This window comes from Theobroma cacao, chromosome 4 (genome assembly GCF_053813885.1).
Source record: "Theobroma cacao isolate CCN51 chromosome 4, ASM5381388v1, whole genome shotgun sequence".
NCBI lineage: Eukaryota > Viridiplantae > Streptophyta > Magnoliopsida > Malvales > Malvaceae > Theobroma > Theobroma cacao.
Genome location: NC_142642.1, coordinates 27,454,867 through 27,469,873, shown reverse-complemented (window position 1 = coordinate 27,469,873; position 15,007 = coordinate 27,454,867). Strand labels below are relative to the sequence as shown.

General features: G+C 33.0%; 2 protein-coding genes across 2 annotated transcripts; one reads left to right on the top strand and one right to left on the bottom strand.

Annotated features, from left to right (window-relative positions):
* Positions 1 to 1,471: 1,471 nt before the first annotated feature.
* On the bottom strand, positions 1,472 to 3,864 carry LOC18601799 (mitogen-activated protein kinase kinase kinase 20-like). The gene is made up of 4 exons (XM_018119038.1): positions 3,786 to 3,864; positions 3,592 to 3,701; positions 3,393 to 3,487; positions 1,472 to 2,006 (listed from the first exon to the last, which is right to left on the bottom strand). Exons 1-4 carry the CDS (start codon positions 3,862 to 3,864, stop codon positions 1,472 to 1,474), a joined length of 819 nt encoding a protein of 272 aa, XP_017974527.1.
* A 2,082-nt stretch (positions 3,865 to 5,946) lies between these two features.
* On the top strand, positions 5,947 to 14,101 carry LOC18601798 (SMAD/FHA domain-containing protein). Its single transcript, XM_007032861.3, has 12 exons — positions 5,947 to 6,451; positions 6,558 to 6,643; positions 7,645 to 7,724; positions 8,360 to 8,415; positions 9,069 to 9,117; positions 10,082 to 10,228; positions 10,771 to 10,866; positions 11,070 to 11,183; positions 11,350 to 11,483; positions 11,816 to 12,057; positions 12,600 to 13,412; positions 13,556 to 14,101. Exons 1-12 carry the CDS (start codon positions 6,111 to 6,113, stop codon positions 13,603 to 13,605), a joined length of 2,208 nt encoding a protein of 735 aa, XP_007032923.2. The 5' UTR covers positions 5,947 to 6,110; the 3' UTR covers positions 13,606 to 14,101.
* The last annotated feature ends 906 nt before the right edge of the window (positions 14,102 to 15,007 follow it).

Here is a 15,007-nt window from a genome sequence, read left to right as displayed (position 1 = left end):
ATATATATATATATTGTCTTCCCATCAAAGGTATAATCCAACAAAGAAAGTGGGCATGTCAAAGTGGTTAACAGAAGGTTAGTGGAGAATGGGTGATTTGCGGACCATAACTGAATATGGGAAACTAACATTACGTGGGTAATTAACAAACGAAGCATTGATTTTCCCATCATCAATAGATTCTAGTGGCATGTAAACTGGTGTGCCTGAAAAGATTAGCATCCCAACTGGCCTATCTACTCTTTCTCCAAGTTACTTAGCCAAGCCAAAATCAATAATTTTTAGACTATTAATAGAACAATTTTGATCATAAGGATAAAGTAGGATGTTTTCTGGCTTGAGATCATAGTATTAAAATGTGTTAAACAATATTTCGACAGAAAATTAATCCTTCAAGGATTTGTAATTCCCTTTGAAGTGAAAAGGAATTGTGGTAAAGACAAGATTTCACAACAAAACTTTGAACAAGAACAGGCTTTATTGGTTTCACCAAGTGAACAACTCCAAATGAACCATTGCCAAGAGTCATAAGTTTGATATACTCCATAGCTAAAATATTCCTTGATGCTCCTTTTACTGCAAGCATAATCCATGGTTGTTGGTGATAGTATATGATTGAAAAAAACTCAAATAAGCAATAACCAAAGAAAACCAACCAAAGGAAAGAAGGAAAGGACTAACAAACTGTTTTCTGCAAACTTTGAAGTTATTTTCTTTTACAATTTGACAAAATTAAATTAAATTTCGTCTTTGATTCAAAATTTTCATAATTTTTATTTTAGAAACATTTCATTATTCTCAAAAGTAATAATAAGAAAAAGAAAAGCAAAAGATGTGATATGAGAGCATACTATATGGAATGAAAAAATTATTTGCTTCCAAAGTGTAAGTTCAATTAATTTTTTGGTAAATATGAAGTCAATTAATTGGATAATAATTATTAAAGGTCTTATGCGGATAACCACAATTCGAACATTTAAGTGATTAATTATTAATTTATGACAAAAAAAATCTATGATGCATGTTGGAAGTGAAAAGGGATGAGATAGAAGTCCAAAGTGTGAGAAAAATACAAAAAGGTAAAAAGGAATATGGTTAAAAAAAAGTATTAGAGCAAGTATTTTCTTTTTATTAGTTTTTAACTTATATATATAAATATTAAAACTATGAAAATTTATATTTTTTATTTAATTATTTTAAAAATTATTATTTTCTATATCCGTAGTGGAGTGTTTAAATTTCGCAAACAAGTTATAGAGATGTTATATGTCTTACTAAACTATATATAATGAAATTGATAAATTAATATAAAAATTGAATGAATTTTTTATAATATTCTAACACCTTTTACCAAGTTTCAATTTGTGATAAAAATTGATAAATTATTGAACTATAATATTATTTTAGCTGAATTAAAAAAATAATATTATAGCTAGCAGAATACAATGTTTGAACTATTACAGTAAAATAATTAATTAATAGCTAGGCACGTTGCCAAAATTTGTTTAATGGAAGGAAAATAACCATCACATTGTGCATGTTGAAAAGAGTTTGTTTGAGATGGCAATGATGAAGTGCAGTTTGAAATGAGAAGAAGATGACATAACAGCATATCAACGATCCACCTTTCGATAGGATCCCTTGCAAAACACTTCATCAATAAATCTTTCCTTGCATTTGACATGTTGTCGGGTATTTTTGGGCAATCCCTTGAAAATCTAAACTTGATCTTCAAGTCTCTCAAGTTTTGATATCCCCATGGTAGTTTTCCAATGATCATCTCAAGAATAATACACCTTAAAGACCATATATCTATCGAAGCACTGATTTTCCTTTCTTTAACATATTCTGATGGCATGTAAAGTGTTATACTTGGAAAATTTGGCATCCAAGGTTCTACCTGATCTGGCATATCTCTTTCTCCAAGTTGCTTAGCCAAACCAAAATTAGCAATCTTTAGATTGCTAAGGGAACCATGTTGTGATTTGGAAGAAATCGAGATATGGCTGCATGATGCAGCCTTTGTTACAGGTAAAGAAAACAAGGATGAATAAATTATGCAAAGCAAAGAACTAAAGTTCATCTAATTCATTAGTGGTTGCTAAAGACATTTAAGTACAATAGGTTCATACGTGGATAATAGCTTACAACACTTGGTCACATGCATTAAAAACTACGCGTGCATAACAACAAGTAAATACATAAGCTGAGAGGAGTAATAACTGGTAAGGACTTAAGTTGAGTTTAAACTGCTACTACAGGTTGCATGCAAGTATTAGCTTCAACACTCCTCCTTAATACTTGCTTGTGAAACATCAGCTCATTCCTTTGAAGTTGGAGCTTTGGCTTTGTTCATAACCATGAACAAATGCTCTTCCTTTACATTAGTCTTTTCTTCTGTTTGAGTTGGCTTTTCTTGCATCTTAGGTTTATTCTTGTAAACCTTTTTCGCATGTCTAAACTCATTACATGCCTTTTCTATTTAAGGATTTTCAGATTGCAAAGCACCTTTGACTTTGAACTTGGCCATCAAAGCATTTTCTGTGTTATTGTCCATGTGTATTGATTTTCTATGCTCTGTAGCTTGGAGAGGAGTCATGACTTCAATAAGTGTCAATTTGGAGATATCCTTTGACTCTTCCAATGGAGAGATTTTAGCTTCAAATCTCTCGAGTAAGAACACATCAGACAAATTTTCTCCTAACAATTTCACTTGATTTGTTACTTTCATAAGCTTATCTCTACAGTCCTTCATAGCTTCATTGTCCTTTATCTTCAAGACCTCAAACTCCTTTAATGCATTCAAGACTTACATTTGTCTCGCTCCATGTTTTGCTTCAACCATACCCCAAAGGTCGTAGGCCCTCATGTAGGCTCTCACTTTTACAGAACCAAATAAAGTAGTTGGCTCTATTAAAGGTTAATGGTGTTTGATGAGAGAAGGTACTACTATTTGCCTTGCTCATGATAAGTTGTTATTTGGAAGATTTTGTGGTGATATTTAGAGTTTTGGTCCCTTAGGAGCTTAAATTGGGCTATAATATCATGTTGTGATTTAGAAGAAGTCGAGATATGGCTGTATGATGTAGCCTCTGTTACAGGCAAGGAAAAACAGGGATGAATAAAATATGCAAAGCAAAAAACTAAAGTTCATCCAATTCATTACTAGTTACTAAAGACATTTAAGTACAATAGGTTCATACGTGGATAATAGACTACAACACTTGGTCACATGCATAAGACAAGTGTTAAAATGCATTAAGAACTAAGCAAGCACACGTAAATACATAAGCTGAGAGGAATAATAGCTGGTAAGGACTAAAGTTGAGTTTAGACAAGTGTTAAACTGCTATTGCAAGTTGCATACAAGTATTAGCTTCAACAAACCATACTAATCAGAAGAATAAACAAGGATATTTTTTGGCATGAGATCACAATGAACATAGTCTCTCTCATGAATATCTTGAATCCCTTCAACCAGCATTCTTGTGTACAATGGGCATCACATTCCAAAATGTTACCCCCATTTTAATTGATTATGAAATCCAAAAGACTTCCAGCAAGAACATATTCAAGAAACAAGTTGTAAACCAGCGCCCCTTCTTGATCAGTGCTCAACATATCACCAAAGCATGGAACAATATTACGACAACCAACAAATTCTTTAAGGATATGTTGTTCCTTTCGAAGTGAAAAGGAATCTTGGTAAAGACAAGATTTCACAGCCAAAACTTGATAAAAAATAGGCTTTATTGGTTTAACCAAGTGAACCAATCCATACGAACCTTTGCCAATAGTCTTAAGTTTGATCCATTCCATCGTTAAACCATTCCTTGCTACTCCTTTTACCTCAACAAAATCCATTGTTGTTGACAAAAATCCGAGTGAAAGAAACACAATAAGAAATAACCAAAGAAACCAATTAATTCAAGTACGAATGGAAGCAACAGAGTATTTTCACTAGTGATGTATACATGTTTTGGAAGGAGTAGTAGTGTCAATGTGAGTCAGTTATTCTACTTGGATTTAATAATTAACATTTGTGTTGTCAACTTGTGATCGGTCAATTGTAGTATATATGGTGGTTTAATACTATCAGCTGCCATGTAGTTTCTTTGTGTTTTTTCTAGGCATTGGTTGTATATTTGTCACTTTTCACTTGTACATAAAAGGTATTTGTTGGACATTTACTGTATATTTGGTATAGGGAATAGCTAACTATTCCCTATCTATTCCCATGTTTTCTCTTTACCCCATTTAGTAAGCAATTGCCATAAGAAATAGCTATTATTAATAATAGCTATTTCTTAAAATAGGGTAAAACTTAGGCTTAACTAAACCTAAGCCCTCCATGGTATTTGCTATTCCATGGCTGAGGGAATAGCTTTAAAATTTGATAAAACTAAAATATTCTTTATAACTTAGAAATATTGTAACCCTAGACATATAAATATTTCTTTTTCTTCTCATTTTCCTTTCTTCTTTCTCTCTGTTCTCACGTTCTTGCCTTTCTCATTCTCTCTTTAACTAGCACTCATCACCGAAGATGACGATGGCAGTGATGGACGGCGATGACAATTCCATGACCGAATATAGTCGAAAAGTGTCGATCTAGTACTTTCTGACAAGATTCAACCAAAAAGTCGCTAGATCTAGGATCCATTGCCTGATCTAGCCGCAGAAAGCATAGAATCTGGTGCTTCCTAACCAGATCCCCACAGTCGACTCTGGCATTCCACGGCTAGATCTAGCTGCTGGAAGCGTCGATTTAGTGCCTTAGTGGCCAAATCTAGGCACATGGTTTACTAGATCGGTGTTTTATTACACTAGTCACATTTCCTGTGGCCGGCCCATGGAAGAAAGGAAAAAGGAAAAAATAAAATAAAAAGGAAAAAATTATTTATAAATTATAAAATATTAATATATTGCATATAATTTAAACATTATTAATATTAATATAATTAAAATATTAAAATATTAATATTTTAATATATTAATGTTTAATTTATTAAATTATTAATATATTAAATTTTTAATGAGTATAACTAAAATATAAAAAATGCAAATAAAGAAAAAATAAAAAATTATACTAATATTTTAATAATAAATCATTAAATTTTTAAGTTTTAATTTTTTACTGAAAATAAAAAGTAAATAATTAAAAAAATTTTGCTTATATTTGTCTTTTGGTATAAATTTTACCAAATTATGTAAAGGGTATTTTGTTGTTTTAAAAAATAAATATTATTATAATAAAAATTTTTAGTTTTTAATTATATATTATAAAAATTAATATTTTAAATTTGGAAATTAATTAAAATTATTAATATTTTAATCGTAATAATATCAAATTATAAATAAAATATTAATATATAAAATAATAATAATTAAATTATGCTAAAATATTAATATTTTAATTAAATTATAAATTATTAATATTTAAAAAATAAAATAAAAATAAATAATCATATATATATAAAATAAAAAAAAATTTTATCTTTTTATTTTCTATTCTTTTCTTATTTCAAAATTATTGTTAGCAACCAAATACTGTAATAAATCATAATAATTATTCTTGTCTTATTACATTCGTCGTATTAAATTACGTAATAACTATTTTATTTTATTCTCTTGTAATAATTATTTTATTCTATTTTTGTTTATTCTGCGAACTAAACGTATCCTTAAAATAAGGAACAAGAATTTTGTTGTTTGTGCTCTTTCTAGATAAATAAAACAGCTTACTAATCCAAAAAAAAATTTCAATATTTCTCAATATATCCTTTGGCTATTGAATTATTAAGAATATAATATTTTTACTAATATATTTAGAATATACATCTATCGGTAATATGGATATGTAATTTATATTGTCTTTTCCTTATATAATCTGTAATTCTATATTTTGGGCCGTGTCCATTTTTCTGCGCTGCATATACTATAAAAATTTAAACCGGATCCACCCTAACATCGACCCGCCCATTTCCCCTCCTTGGTCCTTTTCCCCTACTCCGGACCCATTTTCTTAAGTTCCGTTCAACATTGCTCCCTGCGTGGCGCCTCTGCCTGCCCAAACTCTGCAACACCTCTCTACTCTCTGTCCCGCAACCATGACTACCACGATGGGACCACCGCCTCCCCGGAACCCTAACCCCTCGGCGGAACCGGAACCGGAACCGGTAACCCAAGAAGAATCCGAACCCACAACAGCCAAAGCCTCAACGGGTCCTCCACCTCCACCTCCACCTCCTGCCAAAAAACCTAACCCCCAAAACCCGCAAGACCAAGAAAAGGAATCAAATTCAGATTCAGAACCAAATTCAATTGAAAAGCCTTCAAATTCAAAACAATCTCCTGTGCCTTACACAATCCCTCAGTGGAGTGGTCCTCCTTCTCACCATTTCTTCCTTGAGATCCTCAAGGATGGCTGCATCATTGACCAATTTAAAGTGTAATTATTTTTAACCCACCTCCTTTCTTTCTTTTTTTCAAAGCCTTCATTTTTATTTATTTGTTTTTGTGGAATTGTTGAATAATAACGAAATTTGTTTCTGTAGGAACGAGAAGGGAGCTTATATGTTTGGGCGTGTTGATCTCTGTGATTTTGTGCTTGAGCATCCCACTATTTCGCGGTTTCATGCTGGTAAATGTTTTTTATTTGGTCATGTTATTGTTCTGTATTTGTTATGTTAGGAATTAATAGCTTAAGTTTGGTTGGTGAACTTGGAAATTTTGTTTGTCTTTGTGAAAATATTTGTTTGTAAAATAGGATAAGGACTGCAAATAGGTAATTTCTTGGGATTCTAAAGAAGTAGATTCAATTATCTTAGTACTAACATTGATGGTTTTAAATGGCAAATGAGTTGGATGCCCCAGAAACGAAATGTTTTTTTTTTACCACTTTGTAAAGTTTACATCATCAAAATTATGGTTATGGGCATAACATATTTTTCAAGGTCATTTTGAAAGGCTAAGAAAGTCTTATGTCCATAACCATAAAATATATCGAAAATAATCGAAATTGGAGACAATCATTCTTGGTCGGAGATAACATATTTCAATTCGTTGGCCAACCAAGAAGTAGTTATCTTCATGTATTTTATGCAATTTAACTTGCTGAGTTGGTGAAATCTTCTGGCTAGTGTTTGTACTTTATAATAAACCATATTACTTTACCTGATATGATAGCATCTAAGGGTTGTGATACTCCTGTGAACAGATTGATCAACTTATTTTTAAATGTATAACTCTATACCCTCTTGAAGCAGCTTGTCATACATGACCAGCCTTTTGGGATCCTTGATTTGTCTTGGACAGCATGATGAAAGCATTCTCTGATCTCCAATTTACTCCCATATGTTCTCTATTCTACAATTCCTTGCTCATGATGAACCCACTAACAAATTTGTGGCATCTGAACTAAACAAGATGGTGTTTTAATGAGATCTTATTCTTGTAAATATTTTTTCTCTTCTTTATCCTTGTAATACTATTGCTAGTATGTTTGGTGCACTTGAAGCAGCAGTGGTTCTATGTACAACTATTTAATCTCAAGTAATGCAAGGATTAAGTAGAACTTTAACCATAGGAATGTGTTAATGCTTTTCCTTTTGTTATTTAATTACTTTTTTTTCTCTTTACTAGTGCTTCAGTTTAGGAGCAGTGGGCAGGCCTATCTTTATGATCTTGGCAGCACACATGGCACTTTTATCAACAAGAGTCAGGTATTGCCACACAACAGTGTTCTGTTTGTTGTATCAGTTGCATAATGCCATGCTAAAGTGTTTCTGTAATTGTTTTGGAATTCAGCAAAAGGCAACATATACAGACAGTCAAACTTTCTGCTTCATGCTACAAATTTTTATCTTCTATTCTTTCGGTTATGTGCTGCTTTTGGAGTTTTGATCTCATGTAGTATGGGAAATTTGAGGAATATTTTATCTATTAGTTGTATTTTTGTTGTAGGTTATTACATTTGGATACTTTAGAGCTATGCTTACAATGTTTGAAAGTGTTGGCTGTGCTTCCTGGCATAAATTTTTTTCCTCTCCTATTATTTTTGCTTCTAGTAGTGGAGAAGTTATCGATATTAATAATTTTTTTTTAATGAGTCAGTTAAGTAAAAGAGTAGATAAACATATTGTTAATTTGTTCAGGATTTGTATATCTCTTGTTGAGGGAGAACACAACTAAGCTTTTGTTATCTTGATCATTTGATGCTTGATTGCCCAATTTCTCTAAGTTGCTTGTTTGATACAATCCTTGTTTTATGTGGGAAATTTTATGGACTTGCTGCTAGATTATAATGTCTTGTGTTTGTGATGCATTCTAAGTTGATTTTTCTTTCCAATTTAATTAGGTGACAAAAAGGACTTATGTGGACTTAAATGTAGGTGATGTCATTCGATTTGGCCAGTAAGTTGTCTACTGCTTGCATGTCTTGATTTGCTCATATTTTTATTTCTCCATCTTTCTTTTCAATGCCATTCATTTGTATTTCCAGTGCCATTTGATTTTCCTTTGGATTGTTTTTCTTACTCATTTGACTGGCATCCTTCGCAAAGGGAAAAGGCTATTCCAGTCTTAGAGCTGAATTTAGGTTGAGCATTGCATGCTATTCTGATGTGCATATACCCATCTGTCCCTAGTCCATACGAAAGGAATATTTAGCTTGGCTCTTTTATGCACTAATTTGTTGGGAATAGTAGATTTTATGGTGGGAAAATTTAGCATTTGCTATAGAAGGCATAGATTCTTCACTTGCACATTCATAATTTATTTTTTATAGACATGCAAGTTTAGGGGAAGAGGGGGGCTGGGTTGTGGGGTGTTAGGAGGGTGGGGCTTGTAAATTTCTGTAGGTTTTATGTTTAATAGCTCTGGGTTCAGTTTGTTCTGCACTCTTGAAACTTTTTAGTGGTACATTGCATTTACCTCATATACATATGTTGAATGTTCTTATTTGTTTTCTTTATTTACTTATAGAAGAAAAAGGAAAGAAAAGGGGGAGAAAAAGGAAATTTTATGGGTTTGTGAATATCTTGTTTTCCTTTTTCTTTATTGTGCAGTTCATCTCGTTTGTATATCTTCCAAGGGCCTTCTGAGTTGATGCCACCGGTAAGGCTTTTATGCAACCTATTTGGTTATTCATTCTTTGATTTAATCTTAGTTTTTCAATTTAGGGGTTTAAGTGTTTAATAGATAATTGAGAATTACATTTTTCATTATAAATGTTTTTGTTTGTATGCACAAATCTTTCTTTTTATTAGAATTATCAGTTTTCATTATCAAAAAAATTTATGAAACTTGTCAAATAATCATATTCAATCACATGTTGGTGTTCATTTTATGAAAACATGTACATACCTGTGCAGTGGCATCTATGTAGACAGAAATATGCATCATCTTGTTCAACAACTCAGGCTTGGCCTAGTGGTTGTTACCCTCCCTTGGCCCTCGCTCTCCCTTTGTACCTCCATATCTACCAAAAAGAAAAATGTGCACCTTTTCCATATATGTTCATTATAGTTTATTCATTAATACATGCTGCATCCAACTACCTGAAGATATTCTAACTAGAACTCTCTTTCAGAATTTTGTAGAGAGTAGTGGCTAGGGTGGGTTACAAAATTCTTAAACCACTGAACTTCATGTGCGTTGATGAATTTCTTGCCAGAGATTCCTTTTCCTGCAGAATCATTTCTTTTTTTAAATTTATTAAAAAAAAAAGATGCGAAGCAAGTGTTTGAAGGAAGGAGTGATGGTCCAGAAAACTAACATTAAGAATCCAGTTGTATCTTCTTCAAAGAAAAAGGCACTAAGTTATCATATTTACTTTTATTACTTGACATCTCTTCCTGGATTTGTCATGAGGAAGTACTCTGTGGAGTTATAAGTTCTGGATTATAGGCTTCTTTTTGGCTTTAACATCTATACATTCTATTCTTTTACTGGAAAAAGAATCAGAAAGAAATAGCTGAAGTGTTTTTTTGTCAGTCATTAGAATTTTGGTTTGTTTTTTTTATGCAATTGTATTTATTGTTTTTGATTGCTGTAATTTTCTAATGGTTTTTTGTTGTAGGAAAAAGACTTGAAAATCATGAAAGACGCTAAGATCCAAGAAGAGATGTTAGACCGGGAAGCTTCACTTCGACGAGCAAGGGCAGAAGCATCTCTTGCTGATGGTATCTCATGGGGCATTGGAGAGGATGCTATTGAAGAAGCAGAGGTTTGTGTAACTTGTACTTTTAATCAGATTGAAATACCTTGAAACTAATAAAATAGCTTAGACGCAACTTTGTATGGTTGTTTTGTTATTAACATCTTATGCTATACATATAATTCTGTTAACTAGGAATTTTTTTGTTGATTTTCTATGTGATATTAGAACTATTTTTTTTCTAAACAAAGAAAGATCTCAACTTTTCACTCAAAATTTTGATGAGTGCAAACACGAAATTGTTGTACTTCTTTGAGGATCTGCATCAATCTATCAGCAACCAATTCGATAGATATCAAGAATTTGGTGACTTTCTTCCTCGCTGGCAATTTAGTCTTATTGCTGATTCAAATGCCTTAGTGATGCATATCAATTTATTATAGGCTGCCTTATCATTTTCACTTCTTTTTATAGAGTGTATTATGTTTACTTGATGCCTGATATATTGTAAATTTGCCTGTTAAATCCCAAATTCATATTGTTTTGATGCAAGACTAACAGATAATTTGTCATTCTTCTTTTCTACTCACTGAAGTCATTTGGATATTTAGGACGATGCTGATGAAATGACTTGGCAAACCTACAAAGGACAGCTTACAGAGAAGCAGGAAAAAACCCGTGATAAGATAATAAAAAGGACTGAGAAGGCAAGCCCTTTTCTCTTTGTGAATTCTTCTCAGGAAATAAATATAATGATAGTTTTTTTCCTCATTTATGCTGCTCAGTTTAGTTGTCTAAACTTTCTTTCTAGGTCCTTCAATTGGACTTAGAGGTGTCACTTTCTCATTTTTTTCATGTCAGTTTCAGTGCTTGTTATTTTATCATTTACAATTCATTCTTCTGGATGTAGATTGGTCATATGAAGAAAGAGATAGATGCAATACGTGCCAAAGATATTGCTCAAGGCGGGTTAACACAGGGCCAGCAAACTCAGATTCTTAGGAATGAACAAAGGATAACACAGGTATATTGAAAGTTATTTTGATTGGAGTTTGATGTTTTTCCCCTGGAGTATATGGTTCGATTCTTTGAGATTGCGCCATAAGGTTTCTTTTTGGCCGTCTTCTTCCCTTTGACTGTGAAGTGAAATTAAAGAAAAGTATTGACGCTAGTTCATACAATTTTGGTAGATAATGGAAGAGCTTGAAAACTTGGAAGAGACACTAAATGAAAGCATTCGTGAAAGCATAGGTGCACGTGCTGGAAGGATATCTCATGGTAAGAGGAAAGGAGGGCCAGAAGATGATGATGAAGACTTTTCAAGGTAATTTATCCTTTTGAGAAATTCCCGATGGAAACAGAAATCTTTGAGGATAAATCAAAACAGCAAAAAAGAGATTTTATGTTTGCCTCTGGTGCAAAAATTGTTGAAATGCATGCAAAATCTTTTTATATTCTTAGTTATTTGCTTTATGTACTCATCTAAAACATATTTGTAATTAGCAGTTATTGCATTTACATTTCTCAATTTTATGAGGATTTTATTTAAAGTTTCTTCCCTTCTTTAAGCATATGATAAGGATATGCATCTGGTTTATTCTTCAATTGTGAAACTAGTTTAATAGTTAACGCTTGCAATGATTTGTGATTCTTCAGTGATGATGATGAATTTTATGACCGGACAAAGAAGAAACCTACTGTGCTGAAAGTTGGTGAAACCCAGTCTATTGAAACTGCTGATAGTCTTCTTGATAAGAGAGATGCCATTATGAAAGAAATTGAAGACAAGAAGGAGTTGCTGTTAAGTGAGGAGAACAAAATGGCATCAGAAACAGCATTAGAAACAGAAGCTGGAGATGCACTTGATGCTTACATGTCTGGGCTTTCTTCCCAGCTAGGTGAGATAACTTTTATAAATTGTAAAAATATATTGCTAAAAGTTCTGCACATAAAAGATGCAGATTGCTGATGATGCAAAGAATCATCACTCTGATCATTTCCAAATCATAGATTACATGTTTTGATATGATCAGCATTAGGATTCTGGTCTTTCTTCAAACTTTTTCCAGTTATTTGTGGTCGTTAGCTTTTGTGTGTTTCTTTCTTTCTTTTTTAATGCTTCTTTTGGTTGCAACCTCTTGCTACTTCCTTTTTCCTTCAAAAAGCAAAAAGCAAAAGGTAACCCTTGCATAAAGCAAAATTTATTTTTAACAATTAAAGGCCAAATGTCTGAGTTTTATTGATAATAAAAGTCAGGAACTTAATATTCTACACAGCGACTGTGTTTGAATTTGGGTACATTTAAGCTATTTGCTCATTTTTTAACCATGTTCATCTTTTCGTCTATTTGTTTTACTTTCTTAGCCATCTGAGAAAGCAGAAAGGTAAATAGAGAGATGCAACTAGCAAAAGTGGCTGATTTCCTATTTTCTTCTATCAGTGCTTGATAGGACTGTGCAACTTGAGAAGGAACTGTTTGCCCTTCAGTCTGAGTTGGACCGGATCTTCTACCTGTTGAAGATTGCTGATCCAACCGGAGAAGCTGCTAAGAAAAGGGATACAAAGGCACAAGCACCAGCACCTGACAAATCTAGAACTCCTGCTGCTGTCAAGAAGCAGCCTCCATTGGAACCCAAAATCAGTACATCTACAGAACCAGCAAATTCTCCCATGCAGAAAGAGGGAGTTGCAGATGTTTCTATGGAATCAAGCAAGAAACCAGAAGAGAATATTCTTAGTGATACAGCTGAGGTTAGAAAGGCTATCTATACTGTTGCAAAGCCCCAGTGGCTTGGTGCTGTTGAGAGCAAGGAGATTAAAGAGTCACAGCAAGAAGTAGAAGTAGAAACACATAAAGTTGACCAATTTGTTGATTACAAAGATAGGAAGAAAGTACTTGGGAGTGTTGATGATCCACCGGTTAAAGGCCCCTCAGGAATTGAAACTACTGCCTCTGGTCTAATTATAAGGAAACAGAAACAGGTTGAGAAATCTGAAGGTGATGACAAAGCCTCCGATCAATCTACGTCATCCTCTACAGGAGCTGAAGAAATTGCACAGAATGCTGTGGCACTGTTGTTGAAGCACACTAGAGGGTACCATGCAGAGGATGAGGAATTGCATGAAACCCCTGAAATGTTGGCCCGAAATCAATTAAAAAAGAAAGAGAAAAAGCCAAAACGAGTGATGGGTCCTGAGAAGCCTTCATTTCTCAATAGTAATCCAGAGTATGAATCTTGGGTTCCTCCTGAAGGTACTCTATTTTTTGCTTATTGTCAATTGAACCTGAAATTTCAGTATTACTGTAGCATCTTACTGCTGAATGGATTGCAAAGTGATTCTATTCTTTTGGATTTGCATCGTGACTTTATTGCAATTTTTTCATGTTCCTTGCAGGGCAATCTGGTGATGGGAGAACTACATTAAATGATCGATATGGGTACTGACTCACATGCTTGTCTTATAATCTTTGGGTTAGAGGTGCAAAAATGGCCTTGCAAGATACTGTGACAAGTTTGAGCTTATGGGGTTGGCTCTTTGGTGGCAAACCGTCACCTCTGCTTGTGGGGATTCTGTGTTGTGGATTGACTTGAATGGGAGGAACCTTCAGTCATTGGTTGTAACTTTTTCTTGGGAAATGTATACCAATGAACAGAGATAGATGCAATAGTTCGAATCAAGAAAAAGAAAAAGTATGAGATAGAAAATTAACATAAAACAGTTGTTTACGATAATGAATAGAAAGCTATAATTTGTTTTTGCAGTCTCTTCTAACTTCTACGGAACTAGGAGTTGCATTGTAGCAGAGCTGATCTGTTCATGGATAAACCATTGTCCAATAGAAAATATGGATTTTGTACTTTGTACTTGAGCTCTCTGCCATGACAAACCATGGCGAATTCTGTATCTTCATCAGTCAGCTATACAAAGTAAGATTTTGTACCTTTGGGAATCGTTACTCTTAAATCTTGGATGTAAACTTGGAAACTTCTTGGTATGAAGGCTGTGGTCTGAAATAAGGAATGGAGGCCTCATTTGTTGCAAAAGGGACTAAGACTTTGAATATGGGATCAAATGGAGAGATTCAAAAGCCGATTAGTTTATAGCGTAAACTTTAAAAGTCTCCCTTCAATTATTTTAAAAAGATATTTTGACTCATGTTGTTTTAAAATGATATTTTTGGTTCTTTTACTGTCAACAACAGTTAAAAAAAAATTGAGACTCAATACCACAAATATTTCAAGATAAAGATTTTTCTTATGTTTATTTTATTTTTTTTAATTTAAACATATTTTGTTTGAGAAAGAAAAAAATTTACTCATCCTTGTTCCAAAAATCTTAAGTAGAAAAAAAGAATCTAAAAGAATTTTTGTTTGAAAGCTTTGAAAATGGATGGAACCAGGATTTTGAAGGCTTTGGAAATTTAATGTTTCAATAATGGATTAGATTCCTCTAATCCATTGTTTTAGTTCTTAAAAGTTGAAGTAAGTACTATCTTACTACCCTTATCTTCAACTCAAGGAGGTGCTGATCAACAAACATTGATAAGGAATGCAATTTTCTGAGGGCTTAATTTCTTTGTTTTTTGGTGGACACTATCTACATTGCTGCACTGCACATCACATGGTTGTTTATTCGTCCTTAGACCATAAAACAGGGAAGAAGAAATTAAGTTATCTTTTACCACTGCATAGTATATAGGTAAAGGAATAAGATGAAAGAAAATAATAAAAAAAAAAAAGAAAAAGTTTATGTGATTTATTTCTTCTGTACTTCTCTTTCTTCGTATATCCAAATCAGAAAGTATATTATTTTGTTGAACTGGGACTCTTTCGTTGTTTTTCTTTT

Bases quoted from the DNA above. Each gene is read 5' to 3' on its own strand.
- LOC18601798 (XM_007032861.3), top strand. From the start codon at position 6,111: ATGACTACCACGATGGGACCACCGCCTCCCCGGAACCCTAACCCCTCG. The intron at 6,644-7,644 runs GTAAATGTTTTT...TCTCTTTACTAG, and splicing joins TATTTCGCGGTTTCATGCTG to TGCTTCAGTTTAGGAGCAGT. The intron at 11,484-11,815 runs GTAATTTATCCT...GTGATTCTTCAG, and splicing joins GATGATGAAGACTTTTCAAG to TGATGATGATGAATTTTATG.
- LOC18601799 (XM_018119038.1), bottom strand. From the start codon at position 3,864: ATGGATTTTGTTGAGGTAAAAGGAGTAGCAAGGAATGGTTTAACGATG. The intron at 3,488-3,591 runs GTTTACAACTTG...CCATTGTACACA, and splicing joins CTGATCAAGAAGGGGCGCTG to AGAATGCTGGTTGAAGGGAT. The intron at 2,007-3,392 runs GTATGGTTTGTT...TGCATCATGCAG, and splicing joins CTTGTTTATTCTTCTGATTA to CCATATCTCGATTTCTTCCA.